This window comes from Rosa chinensis, chromosome 6, assembly GCF_002994745.2.
Source record: "Rosa chinensis cultivar Old Blush chromosome 6, RchiOBHm-V2, whole genome shotgun sequence".
In the NCBI taxonomy this organism is placed as follows: domain Eukaryota; kingdom Viridiplantae; phylum Streptophyta; class Magnoliopsida; order Rosales; family Rosaceae; genus Rosa; species Rosa chinensis.
The window spans coordinates 14,494,169-14,509,987 of NC_037093.1; the positions used below are offsets into that span (position 1 = coordinate 14,494,169).

The 15,819-nt window shown below is 36.5% G+C and overlaps 1 protein-coding gene across 6 annotated transcripts; it reads right to left on the reverse strand.

Annotated features, from left to right (window-relative positions):
* Nucleotides 1–5,406: 5,406 nt before the first annotated feature.
* On the reverse strand, nt 5,407–13,186 carry LOC112172205 (upstream activation factor subunit spp27). 6 transcript variants are annotated; one of them, XR_002925245.2, is made up of 9 exons: nt 12,635–13,186; nt 10,891–11,002; nt 10,605–10,779; nt 9,018–9,171; nt 8,191–8,305; nt 7,890–8,061; nt 7,127–7,177; nt 6,897–6,992; nt 5,407–5,687 (listed from the first exon to the last, which is right to left on the reverse strand). XR_002925245.2 is itself a non-coding variant. In XM_024309457.2 (9 exons), the coding sequence occupies exons 1-8, from the start codon at nt 12,973–12,975 to the stop codon at nt 6,924–6,926; spliced, it is 1,170 nt and encodes a 389-aa protein (XP_024165225.1). In that variant the 5' UTR covers nt 12,976–13,185; the 3' UTR covers nt 5,407–5,687; nt 6,897–6,923. The 6 variants fall into 6 exon arrangements, 3 of the variants coding, with proteins under 3 accessions (XP_024165225.1, XP_024165224.1, XP_024165223.1); XR_002925243.2 differs by having other exon boundaries at nt 7,127–7,180; nt 12,635–13,185; XM_024309457.2 differs by having other exon boundaries at nt 6,897–6,973; nt 12,635–13,185.
* Between the last annotated feature and the right edge of the window lie 2,633 nt (nt 13,187–15,819).

The following is a 15,819-nucleotide window of genomic DNA, read 5'->3' on the forward strand; positions in this document are numbered from 1 at the left end:
TTTAGAGTATCGATTAGAATACAGGTAAATATCATAGTTAGTAAAATATGAAACGTATATAATATAAAAAAAATTACATATGTGTATTATTTAGACATTTCATCAAATAATTCATTGAATCTAAAAGAAAAAAAATATCGATACTTATAAGAGGATTTCAAATATACATGCGAACTTTGTTTAAAAAAAAAAAATTATTATTTTTTAATATGATTGATTTTATGAATAATTAAATCATGAAAACATATTAGAGTCTAAGAGAACTTACATAAGAAATTTCGGGACAAACGGATAACTACCCATAACTAAACTCATTAAAATATAAAGGGATGTGGTAAAATTACGATCTCTATAATTTTTCTCCATTCAAAAAAGAAAAAGAAACATTTAAAAAAGGAAAATCTGGTGGGTGGAGATGGAGATTCCGTCTTGACTTGAAAGGAAAGAAAGCTTTTATATACGGTGATGGCTGTACGCGGTACGGTGTGAGCAACGTGGGCGGTGTCGGTTGGGCCAGGAGGATCGTGGCGAGACATGATGGGTGGGAATCGGATCGCCGCATACGAGCGGCGGTGCTTATAACATTTCCCCCCACCACACCCCAGAATAAATGGTGGGCCCCACCCCCTCAAGATTCTCTCTTCTGTCGGTTTCCATAATTCCAGTTTTGCTTCGGTTCCCTTCCCACTCTCTTTCTTCTTCCACAGCACCCCCCCCCCCCCTTTTCACCCTCTTTTCTGTTAGGGTAACTCCAACAAGTTCTATTTGAGAGTGTTATTTTCATTTTAGCCCTTGTTACACTATTTATATAGGACTCAATTCTCATATCCAACAATGAGGTGCTATATGGCCCCATTATTCTTGATTAAAATACAATTTTTTTTTTTTTTTTTAAATAGAAGTTGATTGCATTAGATCAACAGCTAAAGTTTACATAAGCCATCCGACAAGAAAATCCGAACTACCTATCTAAACCAAAACAAACTCTTAAGAATCACTGGGACACTCACATTTAAGCGAGCCTATACAAGAATAGAACAAACCTCGCCTCCTACGGAAATGAAATCATTCAACTAGCCCTAACTTGCCAATCACGCAATTGTGGTGCAAACTAAGAAACTAGAAACGTCATAGAAGACTCATAGAAGCTTGTCCCTGCTCACATAGGCTCATACCCAACATAAATAAATTAGTGAATAACTAGCTCATTCCTTTTCGAGTTGGAGCTCATACCATCGATATCCTCTTCACTTTCTCCTTCTTGGAGGTTTTTTTCTCTTTTGTAGCCTCACCAAGCGCTGCACCTTTCTTCTTTTCTCCATATGGCAGTTTGTTCCTACTGCCCACAGGACGTCCACGCTTATTCTTGCCACTACCTGAGCCACCATCCTCCGGCATAGGAACCAAGCCCAGGCTTTCCGGCTCCAAATTCAGATTACGCTTGCCCACAGCCAAGCTAAGTTTTAGTTTCTTTGGAGATATAGTCACTCCATCAGTAGAGCGACCTCTACGCTTCCCTGTAAGCCTTTCCGGTGTCATAGCAGGTTCTTGCAACTCTCTAAACACTACTTGACGTCGAGGTCTATTCAAGAAGGAACTCAAAGCTGGTTCCGGAATTGAACTCGGAATTGGAGTCTTGAAAACTAGAGTTTGACCAGAAGTCAAAGCCCTAGCTTGCAACCCCGAAGTACCTGCAACAGACGTCCCTGAACTGGAAGCCCCGTGTGTGGTGGAAAATCGCTGGAGTTGCAGCTGCATGGTGTGCCCCCAAAACAGTCCTCTTTGCCCATCCTCATCTTCCTCCAGCGCCGGCCCCGAGCAAGGTAGGTCGACATGAGTCACCAAACCACAGGTAGAGCAGCGACCAAACAACTTGTTATATTTAAACTTACACAAGAACTCGACCTCGTCCTCCACCCAGTACCGCCGTTTGAAGGGCAGTGGCTTGAGCAGCGGGATCTCTACCCGGATGCGAAGTTTTCTAGCTTTCTTTCCAATCTTGTCGATCTCCTGAAAGTCCCCAAGGGTGTAACCAATCATAATCATCACCCTTTCTGATCTGAAAGCAGGAGGAATACCTTGAAGAGTTATCCAATATGAAGCCAAGGTCAGAGGGAATTGTTCCACCGGTGTAACTCCATCATAGCAAACTAGCTCTACCGGAGCATGGTTGTACCCCCATGGAGCGCCCTTCCAAATACGAACCCTATCTGAAGGATCCGACAGCGTGAACAACACCCTTTGTCCTTCCGCCTCCTCCACCTGTAGAGATCCATTCGTCCGCCATGCATTGCGGAACATCCCTAGAAACCGGATCTTGAAATCTCGAGCAGTGAGTAGTTTCCCCACCATAAACACCTCAGATTGGCGTAGACCTTGGCCTTGTGTAGGTTGGAGATCCACCTGTTTCTTACCCTCAGCAATAGCAAGCGAGGATGCTAGCCTAGCAGCCATGGCATCAACGGAACTCATGGTTGGGTTGAAAGGAGACAGCAAAGAAACCCTAACCCTAACCCTAGCAGAGAAAGAGATACGGCTCTACTTGTTATCTTAATTGGGTGATTAAAATATAATTTGAGTATAATGTTTATGAATATTATATTAAAAATTTTAATTATTGTTTCAATTTGTAGATTTTTTTCTACAATTTTCTGGTAATTTTTTAATTTTTTTTAATATAATTGGAATGAATAACCCTCTATTTAATAGGAGCCGTTGATCAATTCTTTTTCCTCAAATCTGAGCCCTCAGATTCAAAATAGATCCATTTGAGTAAAAAAAAAAAAAAAAAAAAAAACCCCACATTGGAACTGTCCATATTCAAAATGGACTGATCACAACCATTCATTTCATTACCGTTGGGGTTCCAACGATTGGTAGGGGATACAAACAGATTGTGGGCCCCACCAGAGCATATCAGAATTCAAGGCCTTTTCTCTCTCCAAGGCGCTGTAGGGCGTGCGCTTCCTCCCCTCTTCAAATCCAAGCGCGTTTTCTACATTTCCTCTCCCCAGTGTGTCTCACTCTTGGTGGGGCAGGATCAGTCGAATCCGTGGTCTCGACCCATTATAGCTGGGTCTTGGTTTTGAAAAAGTCTCAAATTTGAGACTTGGGATAGCACAAAGTCTTATATTTCTGGGTTTGAGACTCCCTAAAATGGGTTGTTGGAGACTTAAAGTCTCATAATGGGAAGAAAACTGGTATGGCACCCAATTGTTAGAGTTGCCCTTAACATAATACTATTCTCCTCCATGGCCAAAATAGTCTTATTATCAATGTTTATGCCTTTGTGCTCGATCTTGTTTGGAGTTTAATACGATGTTGGTGGAGATGGCTAGAGGCTAGAGCGCTTGTTTTTCTTTTTCGAGTTCGAGTGATGATTTAGTTGGTACGCCGTCATCTGGTCTCAACCATTTTGTAGCTTACAGCTAGTTTAGTGATTATCTTTGTCACCTCAAAGTGTGCTGGAGATTGTAGAGCCCCATGTTTTTGTAATTAAGATGGCATGTTTGGATATGTTGATCTGACTTTGAGTTATAAGTAGGTCTTTAGAATATTTTGAGCAGACTCTATCTTGACTCCTTAACTATTATGGAGAAAGTGTTTTAAGTTTTTTTTTTTATATATATATTTTTAATTTTAGTAGCTGCACAAAACTCTTAAGTGACTCTCAATTTTAACTATTAGCTATCTCGCTCTTAAATATAGAGAGCGAGATAAGACTCTTTATTATTTTTGTTAATTTAAAATATTCATTTTAAGTCATTCTATGTAATTCATAGACTTAAACTTTTTTTTTTCTTTAATAAATAATATAAATTCAAATCTAGATAAAATAGAGAGAACTCATTAAGACATATTTCTAAAGTGACTAGCCAAAATGAATTTTTAGCTATTTTGGTTAAAATTTAACTAAAATATAACTAGCATTGCTAAAAATGCTCTTATGGCTCATGTTCATATTGGAAACCCTACTTAGCACTTCCTTTCACTTGATGGGATTTGATGGCATGCTGATGGAAAAAAAAAAAAAAAAAAAAAAAAAGGGTCTTCTTGTTTTATTATGGTATATGATGTTAAACTGATAACTAAACAGATTGGTAATGTCAAATGAATTAGCTGTACGAGTAATTCTTAATTATATATAATGATCAACATCTAAATTAAAGATGGGCCTGTAGAATTGCTGAAACATCACCATTGAATTAGTTGCATTTGGTCAACGATTCGACATTTAAGGACATAGGTTTTTAATTGAACCAGTCTTCTACGAACTACTCTCCCATTTTCCCCTTCTCACTCTCCTCTTTTCCCTCTCTTTTGGGTAATGCCGATGATGGCATTGCTTCAGCTGCAGGATGGTAAAGTTGCGTCGCGATCGATCTAGGCCAATCGATGTAGCATCATTGAGAGTTTACAGTCCCGTCCCGGTGCTAGAAGGACCTAAAGTTGAAATCATCAGTGCAATGCACGGTATCGGCCAAAAAATCGTCGAATTCGACCATAGTCATGTGAGTTTCAATGAAGTCTCACGAAGTACACCACCCTTTGTATCCAGAAGGGACCTTCCTTACACAGTTACACACCACCATCTGCTTATATTTTTGTACTTTGTACTACATAAACTCATAAAGAATCTTTCATATGTTGTACCCGTCTTCACCCTATGTATTTCATATTTGTGTCCCCAAAGTCATCAGATATGATAATAAAGCATAATGGGCGTCCAGTATTTGAAGTATTCAATGAGATTATGATAACATAATGCTTAGCACTGTATGTACTGTGTTTGTCTGCAATGTTCATGTACTTTCATTCTTGTTTATTAAAAGTCACTGATAAGATTTAGATGCTTCACAAGTCCTTTCACGTGTAACGTCTCAAATTGTATAACTAATCCGTGAAATTTAGTGATATACAAGCTTAATGTCATCAAGTCAATGTCTCAATGATGATGAAAATATCATCTCTTTCACAAGCCCTTAATTTAAGGAGAAATGTTTCGTTCCGATATCAAATGCTTGATAGCTCACCTGAATTCAATGGTTATCTCATGCTTATTCTGAGGCAGATGCTATGACAGAACGAAATTTATCCAACTGGTTAATGATTCACTTTTATTGGTGGTGATTCCGGCTTCCGCCAAAATCAGGTTGTGTTTTCTTGCCCCAGTTACGAAAGAGGTCCAGGAATGGGGGACTCAAACTTTAGCTTCGAGTATGAGAGTACATGCTCATTACCACCAAAGTCATAAATCCCCACACAATCAGTAAGGTTGATACTCTTATTCCAAAAAAAAAATATGGAAAAGAACCACTTGCTAAGCCACTAAAACCTTTTAAAAAAAAAATTAAACAGGATAAATGACACCAAGAAACTGAATTCAAAACTTAAGCAGATGAGAGCTGCAGAGTTCATCAAAATTTCTACTTTCATTTTTAGAAAGATGTTCAGAACATTAAAGATTACAACGCTATGGAGAGGATATTGAGTTGTTCAAAAATGCCCTCTTCACTTTGGGCTCAAAGTATTTACAACTCAGCATCATTCTGTCCTGTCTTTGATGAATTAAGCTGTCAGAAGCAGTTAAAAGTTTTGAGAATGAGAAGCCAATGAACGAATCGACCTCAGAAAGTTCTTAGCACATCAGCACAAATGATTCTCATTCTCTTCTTATCTGATGGTTCCTTCAGGGGAAAGAAATGGCAATAAAACAAGGTGTCAAATTAAAAGGCAAGAACCAAGATGGAATGGAGAAAATAGTGAATGATAAATCTATATCCAAAAACTTAGTACTATATTTTACTGGAGCCATATAGAAATCAGCAGTAGGCAAAAAGTTGACAAGCTTATGGGAAAGAAACGGCAATAAAACCAGGTGTCAGATTAAAAAGCAAGAACAAAGATGAAATGAAGAAACCAGTGAACAAGGAATCTATATCCAAAAACTTGGTACTATATTTTACTGGAGCCATATAGGAATCAGCAGTAGGCAAAAAGTTGACAAGCTCTATCATAGCCTAAAAGTGTGTTGGCCAGCAACACTCGGCAGACAGAACCAATGGATACTTCGCTCAGGATCTTTTTTACTTCAAAATCAGGAACAGGCGAAAGGAACATTTTACCAAATAGCGAATTATGATTCGATGATATCATATAAGAATAGATGTAAAACATTAATAATACTATCAGACAAAACCATCTATCCAGGAAAGAAAAATTTACAACCATGTCCACAAATGGAGACACGAATTTACGGTTTTATTTTGAGAGAGAGAGGGCGGGGGGTGGAAGGAAATGGGGGAGATGATGAGTAATATGACTCATTAAGCTCAAGATTAACTTCTAATTGGATTTTCCAAGCCCTAGTTGCTTAAGTTTATCAGCTTAATTTGCATGCACAACCTTCATTCACTGGACTTCACTAGCCTTTCTAAATATCTTTCAAAGCAATTTGCACAACCATGCAGTGGAAGTGTGTCTATGTCAATGTCATGAGCTATAATTCATGAAGAAAATAACAAGATTGGAAAATATTAGGATGGGTAACAGAAGGTAGAGTACATGCACAGAAACATGTTGCAAACACAATGTATGGCAAGCATCCCATTACAGGCTCCATGTCAAATGATCTTTAACTTATCAAAAAATAGATAGCAAGAAAAATAGGCTAGTCTTTCTGGCGTCAATGAAATCAAGGAAGCAAAATAAGACACTATGGCCATGAAACTTTGTGAATTTACAATTATCTAAATAACTGTGGGGTGGAGGTTCATTTGGTCATCAACTGGGATTTTCATATATTATTCGAAGTAAGGCACAAAAAGATTCATATCATCAGATAGCATGATCTCGTGAGAGCATATACAGTTAGACCAAGAACCACAGTGTCATACCTGCGGATCATTTTGTCTTATGTGCTCTTAGTCTCCCTTCTTCTGCCGTTTTTCGTCGTGGTCAGCTTCATCTGAATCTGAATAATGAAATTGATGCTAATACTATGTTATTAACAGAAGTTCATAACTGAAAGACCTAAGTTCATTTCTTGCTATTTGATTTGCAAACATTATGCTAGCACCAAGCACGCCCGATTTGATAATCCAAGACAGAAAGTCATGTATCTTACCTTCTTGCTCATGTTCAGACTGCTTCTCTGTTTGTGAAGTGTTGTCTAGAGCTGCTGCATTACAAGTGATACAATTTACTACTCAAGTGAATTTCAAAAGGAGAAGATATAACTCAACAGCATAACATAAATAGCATGGTATACACTTCAATGACCAGGTAAAATCCTATAAGAATTTTCCTTGAGAAAGATACCACTTTTTTGGTTTGACATATAAACTAACTGAAAGCAACCCATACAGATAAATGGTCCCTTTTAGAGCATGTCAAGTACTCATGTTGATTGTTGGAGATGAAGTAAATGGGTATGGTTGTAGGTAAAATCTATGGGGACATTCTTTGCCAGGTTCCATCCACCAAATAAAGCAAGCACAATACTAATTTAGTCCTTCCCTTCTGGAAAAACCACCCAATACATTGTTTAGGAATCCTCATAACTCAGTCTACAATTTCAGCATTCGATTTTAGGTTCTCGTCCGTCCAATTTCATAAAAATCTGCTGGTGTATTGAAATGAACCAAAATTTGGACAGAACTTTTTAATCTACTCGAATTAGGTCTGTGGAAACCTATTGTTAAAGTGCCCTGCGCATGATCACTATTAGCCAGGAGTTCACACTAGAAACCAGAATCCTGAGCATTATTAGATGAAATGAAACTGCTATTGCTGAACAAACTCCAACATACAATCACAGGGAAAAAAAAATGGAACTATTTAAACTTGGACTTTTCATAAATTTAAAATAACTGGTTTCTATTAGATACCTTCTTGATTTAAAGGCAATATGTGCTTGGACAGAGCTTTATTCATTTGAAACATATCGATAGAATCGACATCAAAAAGGGTGCGGAACAGCTCATCACATATTATAATTCTCCTATTATTTGGATCTTGCAAATTGTTCTCCCGGATATAGTTCCAAAGCTTCTTGACAACCTAATCAGGAAAAGATGAGGTTGGTAGAGGAATGAGTTGTCATATTATACATTAAGCAGTTGCACTTCTTCAGCCATTATTTTTCCTCTCCAAAGAGGGCATGAAAACTATTCAATTATAATGTAATACCTCCGTTCTAGCCAATTCTGACGCTCCAGTGATTTTTTGAAGTTCTGGAGAAAGGCTTGATAACTTGGTAAAGCCACCTCCCCTTTTCTTGACTTCTTTATCCACTTTAGCAGACCTACTTGATAAGATGATACATGAGAAAAAATAAAGACCAGCCAACCGCAAACCAGAGTAAAACCATCCAATAGACATTGATGATCATATGAATATAAAATGGATTCCTATCTAATGTGACCCACAACATATCCATTACAGAAACAGCAGAAAAGGTTGTACTTTGTTTTAAGCAAGTATACAATATGATACTTAAATTCATATGATACTCAAATTCAAGTCATCACAAAACAACTCTACAAGTGTAATCTTCTGAGCAAGTAAATAATATGATACTAAATTTGTTGTTTGGATTAGAGTGTTGGATGTGATTTTCATTGAGTTTGTTTGAACAACTTATACAGCTTATATAGCAGCAGATATGCTACTGTTACATAGAGAGAATTAAGTGCATTTACAACAAATATACAGCAGATCCTAAACTGATGTTATTACAGCAGTTACAAAAAAAATCAGAAACGGAAGGCTAGGTTATGACTTGATTGTAGCCAATGATTTATTCTCTCTAACATAGAGTTACAATTTTAAGTCTCACTCACTGAATCAATAAAGACTAACTTATAATTAGATCCCTAAGAGTTCCAAATCAAAGACTAACCTTTCACCTGTTTAATAAAAAAATATAAAATATATAATACACAATGAGAAGGTCAAATGCAAGAAAATCTCTTCCAGGACAGGACAGGACATGACATAACGTTATTTAAACTAACCTCCGTTTCTTGGTCTGTTTTCGATTACTGCCTTTTTCTTTCTTCACTTCTTCTTCTTCTTCTTCTTCAACCTCTTGTTCCTCTACATTACTTACATCTCCTTCGGAGATAGAGTGATCACTGTCTTCCCCTTTCTTCATTTTCTTTAAAGGTTCTGAGGTTTAATGATGTTATGTTGTTAAACTCTCAGACATATACTAGGTAATGCAACATCAGTGTGACAATATACAAGGTAAATGATAAGAGCATTACAACTTACTAGAAAGAAAAGAACACTAATTACATAAAAAGATTCGATTTTGAAGCCTTTTTTGTAGCAGATGAAGTTGCAATTAGGGGAATGAAATATAAATATCAAATACCCCATGGTATTCAGAACAGGGATAAGTTTATCATATCCCAGCCACGAAATTCATCATAACCTACAACACAAAAATAAATCATGCTCCATAGAAAACATAAAGAACACAAAATAAAAGACCCAATATTTAATTAAGACATTACTCATGTTGTAGCTTGCAACCGTCTATACTCTGAAATAAGAAAAGGACAAAAAAAGAAAACAAACTCTACCAATGCTTAGTAAGAAACTAAGAATACTGTACTGAACATTTATTACCAGTGTGTTCATTTCTAATTTAAATTTTTCATACATTTTGACCTGCATGATCAAATACAATTATGCCTCTGCCTTGTATGTATAACCGAAGTTGTGTTTGGTAGTGTGCACAAAAGTCAACATAATATTAGCATGTGAATCTATCTGGAAACAAGGAAGAACAATGTAGAACAATATCGACGTCTACATTACTAAAACCCCAAAAAGCAAATTTCCAGTAAGAACAATGTAGAACATTAAGTAGGATTAGTGACAGAGTAGCAGCAGAGGTTTCCTGTTTTGAAACAGCTACAGGAAAATGACATGAATTTGGGAGAAAGGGATTGCTTGCCAAGTAAATTATCATGACAACCCATCCACCAAGTTTCAAAAGATGCATGGAATGTGCTGGAAGAGAGAACAGAAAGAAGAAAAGTATGAATATACTCTGTTTATTGAATAAAAACCTAATCACATTCCCATTGACAACTGAAATGGATATGATCCAAAGAAAAACAAATAGAAGCGAAGGATCCATCCTATCATAAGTTGATTTCTTGTAAATACATAAATATAAAATCAGTCTTAAACTAGAGAATAGAAGGTGTGTGAGATTACCTGTCCTTTTTTAGTAATAGTGGAAGAAAAGTGTTCTTTAAAAGGTAATTTTTTCTGTATTTTAACTGAATGCACCTAGAAGTTTAGAGGCGTTGAAATGCATGTCAAGTTACAATATATATGCACACACTTATAACCATATTCATGATCAAGCTAAGAGCAACAATGAAATTCAACCAAGGAAAATAGAGTCACATTTAAGGTACCAGAAGAAAACTAAACCTAGTATAGTATATGCTTGAGCAGAAAGCTATATGCAATTGAATGTTCAAAGTACCAAGAAAATAAAGATAAGTTAACATTGTGAACAAAGATAATTGAGTCACATCTAGATGTCACCAGAAGGTTGGGGTAGAGAATTCTGGACATACCATCTTCCCTGTTTAGCGGCCATATATGCTTGGACAGGACTTTATTCATTTTAAACATATCAATAGACTTAACACGAAAAATGGCATGTAGTGATTCATCACATCTTATGTTCCGCCTATTCTTTGGGTCCTGCAAATCCTTTTCCCGGATATAAGCCCAAAGTTTCTTCACTACCTAAAACCGAAGGAGGGACTAAGTATCACATTGTGATTCCAGAATCTCTGCCACAAACAAAATGCAAAAATGTACAATAACAGAAAATTTCAAGAACTTAATATACTGTACCTCTGGTCTGGCCATTTCAGGCTCTCCAACAATTACTTGAAGTTGTGGAGACAGGCTGTATACTGTTTTAAACCCACCTCGTTTTGCACCTCCTTTGTCCACCTTCTTGGGTCTATTTGGCAATGTAAAATAACTTAGAAAAGTGACGGTACCATTATCTTAGATTGCATCATAAATTTTTATCAGCCATATCTTATTTCTTTTGAAGAAACAACAGATACCATATAGTTGCAAATTGATTCTAATGGCAACCAATCAAAAAATTGCAATCATTCTAGGTCTCAAAGCAAAGTTATGAAACTCAAAGCAAAGTAGAAAACAAGGTTGTGAAACTTGTATTTCATTGAAAATCTAAATTTTTTTTGTTGTTTTCTAAAAGGTTATCACTTTCTTTCTGAGAAAGTCCACAAACAGACGATTAGCTTAAAGATGAATGCAAATACCATCATCAAGGCTTTCCCAATAAATATATATTTTTCTTCGAACAATAGGAATGAAGGTTTGTTGGTGTTGCAGATTAATGTTGTCAACGTAGTCCTAGCCCTGTGCATAAAGCACAATATAATCAACTTGTCAGTCACATTAGGAGGTTCAAATCCTTTCCTTTCATATAGTGATTGAATAAATAATAGTAATAGTAAAAGCTAAATTTTAGTATCAGCAGATTTCTGGACATACAAGCAAGAGCACAATCAAGCAGAACTCATTACAAATGTTCAGGTGGACTTTAAGGGCCATATCTCAATAAACAATGTCACTGATACTAAAGGGGGGCTGACGGTGGATTCTTCAAAGAAAGCAACAGAATCTGAACTGACAGCAGTGTCCTCTCCAATTCACTGTCTAGAATAAACTTCACTAAGTGTCTCTCCAACCCAGTGGCTTGTCGTTCACTACCCCATTAAAGTCTTTTTTTTTTTTTTTTTAGAAAATCATTAAAGTCTAGATATACACTGTTTAAAAATGTTTACTCCAAAGATTTTAGGACCCTTTCAGCTGAATGAGACCACAAGACAGACAGCAGTAAATTTACAACTTTTAGATATTAGAATCTAATAATTGTGAGTTTGTGAGCAATGAGGTTTAAGGCTTGACACACACACACACACACACACCTTTGATAGAAACAATGAAAAGTTCATTAATATGCAGGGTCATATCCTCGTTTAATGTACAACTTTCAGAAGCAAATGTTAATGGCTCCTCTTTTCAGTGTAATTCTGCACTAACTAGTGAAACAGTGAACAAACTTCAACACAATATTAACAAATGCAATGCAATCTTGACATCAGTTAAGAGACCACTAATTACATTCATCGTGTGAACAAAAAAAACTAAACATTCGATAGAAATTCTCAGCCAACCAATAGATAAGGCAATAAAGAAAACCTATATTTGGACACACACAATATCATTAAAGTAATCGAATTCCCATCTTGCATTTACTCCAACTGATTATTCACTAGCCTTCTTTCAATTAAAAAAAAAAAAAAACAAGAAAAGAAGGCACATTTCTAATCACGCGGGACCCAATAAATCCAACTAAAAAAAAAAGTCAGCTCCTTTCCTCATTCGCCCAAACATCAAAATTTCTTTCCTGCCCGCTAACCCCATTTTCCCAGCAACCAAAAAAAAAAAACCCAAATTACCAAAAAAAAAAAAAAACCCAAATTACAGAAACCTCAATGCAATTAACAAATTCAAATTAAAATGAAAACAATTAAATAAGTAAATAAAGACTCACGCTTTTTTCCGTTTAGCTTTGCCTACTGGTTCCTCATCATCTTCTTCTTCTTCTTCAACATCATCTTCTACTTTAACGTCGTCGTTTTGCTCGGCATTCTCGGAGCCTTCACCGACCTCCTCCGGCGCCGCCGCCGCATCGTCTTCGTCGTCCTGGGGATCGGCGACGTGGCTCTCGAGGTAAATGTCGATTTGGTCCCTGATAAAGGCTTTCCGGTCGGATAGATCGGCCCCGAAATGTTTCTCGAGCTCGCGGCGGACGCTGCCGGCGGTGGCGGTGTCGAGGTCCGACGAGCTGAGGATTTCCCGGAGCCGGGTCAGGAGGTCCGATTCCGATACCATGGGATTCAGTTTCCGGCGGCGGTGGTCGGCGGTGGTTTTTGAGTCGAGAGAAAATGGCGTCTCTCATGCAAGTGGAGCCTGTGAGAAGAGGAGAAATGCAGAAGAAGAAGAAAGAAAAGGAAGAAAGAAAGAACCCAAAAACGGTAAATATGGGTGGAGAGAGAGAAAAGCGTGGCGTGCAGACTGGTGGAGGGTATTTCTGGAATTGAGAAAAAAGCTTGGTCCAAGGTCTTTACACTAGTATTGGTTAGTGGTTACTCCCTGCACTCAACCCATTTTTATAGTTTTTTTTTTTTTTTTTTTATATAATCAAAAGTCTCTTTCTAAACCGGTTTACTATTTTCTACTATTTAGTCTAGTGACATCAAACTTCTTTATAAATGAAAAGTCTGAAGTTCGACTCTCATTAGCTTAAAAATTAAATCTTTTGTGGAACTCTATATCATTAATAGACCAAAAAATTAGTAAATAACTAAATAGTTACTTCGAAAGTTTAAAACTTCAAAATAAGCAAACTATAGCAAAATTGTTGCTACCAACCCAAATAACTGAATAAAAGAACCAAAATAAGAGATACTATTGTCCTACCAGAGGTGTAGCTAGAAATCCTATCAAAGAGGGTCAAGAACATAATTGAAATAACTCACTAACCTTACATACAATAGAATTGAATTTTTGTAGTAAACAATAAATGATGGTTTTATGATTTTTGGACCATAAGGCTTTTTACTGTCGCATATCATGCTAATAGATTTGGCTCCTCAACTTTGGTAGCCTTAGGTTTTTTTGTTTAGTCTTTTTTTATTATGTTTTTATGTCAAAAAATATATATATATTACCATTACCAATTTATGTGTCCTAAATAAAAATTTACAATCCACGAAGATAGTAGGGAAAAATGATAAAATGCACTTAAATTAAACATAAAAGTGTGTGGCAGTTAAAAAGAAACATATACAAGCAAACTTTTTTTTTTTTTTGACTTTGTCAAGGGGAACCCAAAGGTTTCCTAGGCCCAAGATAAACCCCTTCGGCGCATGTGAAATGCTCCAACTGTGCATTGCAGCACAATGCCTGGCCATTTTGACAGCTTCTAAGTTTATTGTAATCGAGCAAAATTAAACCTAACGAGTAATGATAATGGGTATGTTTAAAAAGTCATTAACTAAACAAACCCATATTTTCAAGCTACAAAGCTTTAACATATGAAACACAAGGTGTAAAGCAAATTTGAGTGGGGATTGTAGAAGCAACTCCAACCAAAGGCTTCCAAAATCACCATAACCTTTGGAAGAATCGAAGTGAAACCCTTGCTTACTTTGGACACTTGTGCCCTTGTGATACCGTTTTGGACATATGCTCTCACTTTAGAGTACAGCCCCCAAACCGGTGAAAACTGAAAACTGAAGAAACATGAAGAAGTGAGGCCCTAATTTAAAGAGCCAAAATCTATGACTCGAAAAGGAATACTAGGGCGTCAACAATCCAACTAGGACGCTTTATCGGTTTATCCAAACAAAGAAAATACAACATGTCGATTATTGTCGTATCAAACTCTCTCTCTCTGTCTCTCTCTCTCCCAAAATTCAAATCTTTGCATGAATCATGTGGAAAAGATTAATTGGAGAGAAAATGATGGGTAGGTGTGAACTTTGGGGAGAAACTAGCTAGGCTTCTTTGATTCTCCTTCATCAGTATAACTTTTCTGTTTTCAGATGGACTTCATCGAAGTTTTCACCTTTTTTTTTATTTTCAGATGACGAGTTTGTCCCTCGCGGTTAGGTTAGTTTTTGGTTGAAAATCCTTGTTGGTGGTTTCTTTCGGTTTTCCCTATTTGGTTATTCTCTATCCTTGCAGTAATGCCCCTGTACTACTTGAAATTGCAACGCGAGGGTTCCTCTATACAAAAATTTAAGGTTCCTTATAGTTTAGAAACTTTTTCATTGAGGCCATTGTTTTTTGTTTTTCAATTCCTCTGAAACTTCTAAATGTTCTTACTATTAGCCTCGTACCTTCAATGTGATGCATGTGCTATTGTTAAAAAATAAAAAAAAAATCATTGAAGTCTTTGTTTTTTATTTTTCAATTCCTCTAAAATTTCTAAATATTCTTACTATTAGCATCATACCATCAGTGCGATCATTGCGATGCATGTGCTATTGTTGAAAAAAAAAAAAATGTTCCCGCACACTGACTTCTTCAATTTTTTTATATTTATGTTTTGGGTTTTATCATAATCGACTTTTTTGATGATTTATTATGAGTTTTTATTTTTTATAGACAACTTTGGTAGGCTCATACCAAATATTTTTCTTTGGCTAAAGAACAATGTAGGTGAACAGCTAAAATATGAATGCAACACATTTTCTAGCTATTTTTTATTCAGATTGTATCGTCAAAATGAACTGAATAATAGTAGGTTTCATACCATCATACTAGTTCATTTGAAGGAACAGTTTTCCTCTATTGGCATCCTCGGCTTTTAATCTTGACCAATTTAGTTGTGGGTGTTTCTATAGGTTTTCGGTTGTTGTTTTGTATTTTTCTTCTAATACACACACACACACACACACATCATACTAGTTGAATTGTATACCAACTGATTTGCGAGCTTGAATCACTATATCCTAGAGCCAAATGGCAAAACTAAGATGGGACACATAACATGTTGAATCTACGCTTGCACACTAGCGGATCGGCCCTCTTCAATTTAATTTAAATACAAAAACGTATGTTCAGGAAAGATCTGTTAAGCTAAGAAGAAACCTGGTTCCCAAGTTACTAATGAAGAAACCTGATTCCCAAGTTAATAGAGAAGAACACTCATTCCCAAACTTTTGTCAT